At 69.3% G+C, this 1,530-nt stretch overlaps 1 protein-coding gene across 1 annotated transcript in view; it reads right to left on the bottom strand.

The window, feature by feature from the left end:
• Positions 1-974: 974 nt before the first annotated feature.
• Positions 975-1,530, bottom strand: part of CHLNCDRAFT_56077 (hypothetical protein) — a gene marked incomplete at its 3' end in the record, with an annotated part of 2,961 nt that continues 2,405 nt past the window's right edge. Inside the window, exons 9-10 of the mRNA XM_005849508.1 lie at positions 1,221-1,447; positions 975-1,053 (exon numbers count right to left, since the gene is read on the bottom strand). Of these exons, the coding sequence (XP_005849570.1) occupies positions 975-1,053; positions 1,221-1,447 (306 nt within the window). The remainder of the gene's footprint in view (positions 1,054-1,220; positions 1,448-1,530) is intronic.

Below are 1,530 nucleotides of genomic sequence, written 5' to 3'. Positions count from 1 at the left end.
CAGTTTTTGGGGGGGGGGGGGGGGCGGCCGGGGCGGCGGGACAAGGATTGGGTCATGCAAAGGGTGGGATCCCCGGGGGGAGATGCCGGCAGGATGGGAGAGCGAGCTGGCTGCGTGTCGGGGTGGGGGGCCCTCCGCTGGCATGGGACGCAGGGTGTGGCAGGGTGTGGCAGGGTGGGGAAGGCAAGCAGTACACGCATGCGCAGCCGCGCGACGGCGGGGGGGCATGCACCCACATCGGGGACTTGAAGGGGGTCGCGCAGTAAGGGGGGGCGCAAGCGTCAGTAGGGTCTGAACCAGCGAAGAAGAAAGGAAGCTGTCAACACTCAAGTTTGGTACACTCACTGACCGCTCGGGAGAGGGAGGGGGGGAGGGCAGGGGAAAAAGGTGGGTTGGGGCTCACCGCGTGTGGAGAGCGCAAGCCAGAAGTAGAGCAGAAGGGGGGCGGGAGTGTTAGGCTACCTAGGAGGCAAAGCAAGGGCGAGGTGGATAGGGCCTGGGCTACGGGAGAAAGGGGCCGAGGCAAGGGGGAGGCCCCGCGCACACGAGACGGGAGGGGCCAGAGGCACATGGTGGGCGCGGCGCAACGTTGGGTGGGAGGCTGAGACGCGCCGCCACGGGGGGCTGCCGGCAGTGATACAAGTTCTGTGCTGTTGTGCATGCAAGGGGGGTCTGGAGGCGAAGGGTGCCAGCAGGCATGCGCGACTGCGGAGCGTGCCGGTGAAGGGGGCCAGAGGGAATAGTAGGGGGCGCCTGGGCAGGGGCGCCTGGTGAGGGCCGTGGCCGGGGCCGCCGTGGGAGTTGGAGCGCCCACTGCCGCCTGCCCCGCGGGCAAAGCGGGGATTGGGCGGCAGGCGGGCGAGCGCACGGGGCAGCCTCAGCCAGCCCGCCCACGCGCGTGCAACCGCACCCTCGCGGCCGGGCAAAGGCGCAGCGGGGCACGGCGCGCGGCGCGCGCGAGGCGCCTGTACCGCCTATGCGCAGTACAGGCCCTTCTCGATGACAGGCGGGATGGGCTTGATCTCGGTGCCCAGCTCCTGCTCAATCTTGTACCTGCAGCAGCGGGGCAGGGGGGGCGGGGGCCAGGCAAGTTCAGGTTGGCTGCCCCATCTGCTTCCCTCCCATCGTCCATGCGGCAGGCCAGCAGCCGCTGCAGGCAGGCTGGCGCAGGCAGGTGCGCCATGTTGTCATCATGCGGCTGCCCGGCGCGCGGCGCTCACAGGTTGAAGCGGTCCTCGTAGGTGATGAGGTTGATGGCGATGCCCAGGTGGCCAAAGCGGCCAGAGCGCCCCACGCGGTGCAGGTACGTCTCGCTGTTCTTGGGGAAGTCAAAATTGATGACCACGTTGACGGCCTGGTGGATGTGGGGGTGGGGGTTGGGGGGCGCGATGTGAGGAGCGGGTGGCATTCGGGCAGTGTCCCCCCCCATCCAGCGTGCCACCACCACCTACCCACTCCAGGGTCGCCCAACGCCAACCCCCACTCGCACCACACATGCTCGCGCACACACCAACACACAGCGCCGCCCCC

Source organism: Chlorella variabilis, assembly GCF_000147415.1.
Source record: "Chlorella variabilis unplaced genomic scaffold CHLNCscaffold_5, whole genome shotgun sequence".
In the NCBI taxonomy this organism is placed as follows: Eukaryota; Viridiplantae; Chlorophyta; class Trebouxiophyceae; order Chlorellales; family Chlorellaceae; genus Chlorella; species Chlorella variabilis.
The sequence above is the reverse complement of the archived record's forward strand: the minus strand, read 5'-3'. Positions and strand labels throughout refer to the sequence as shown.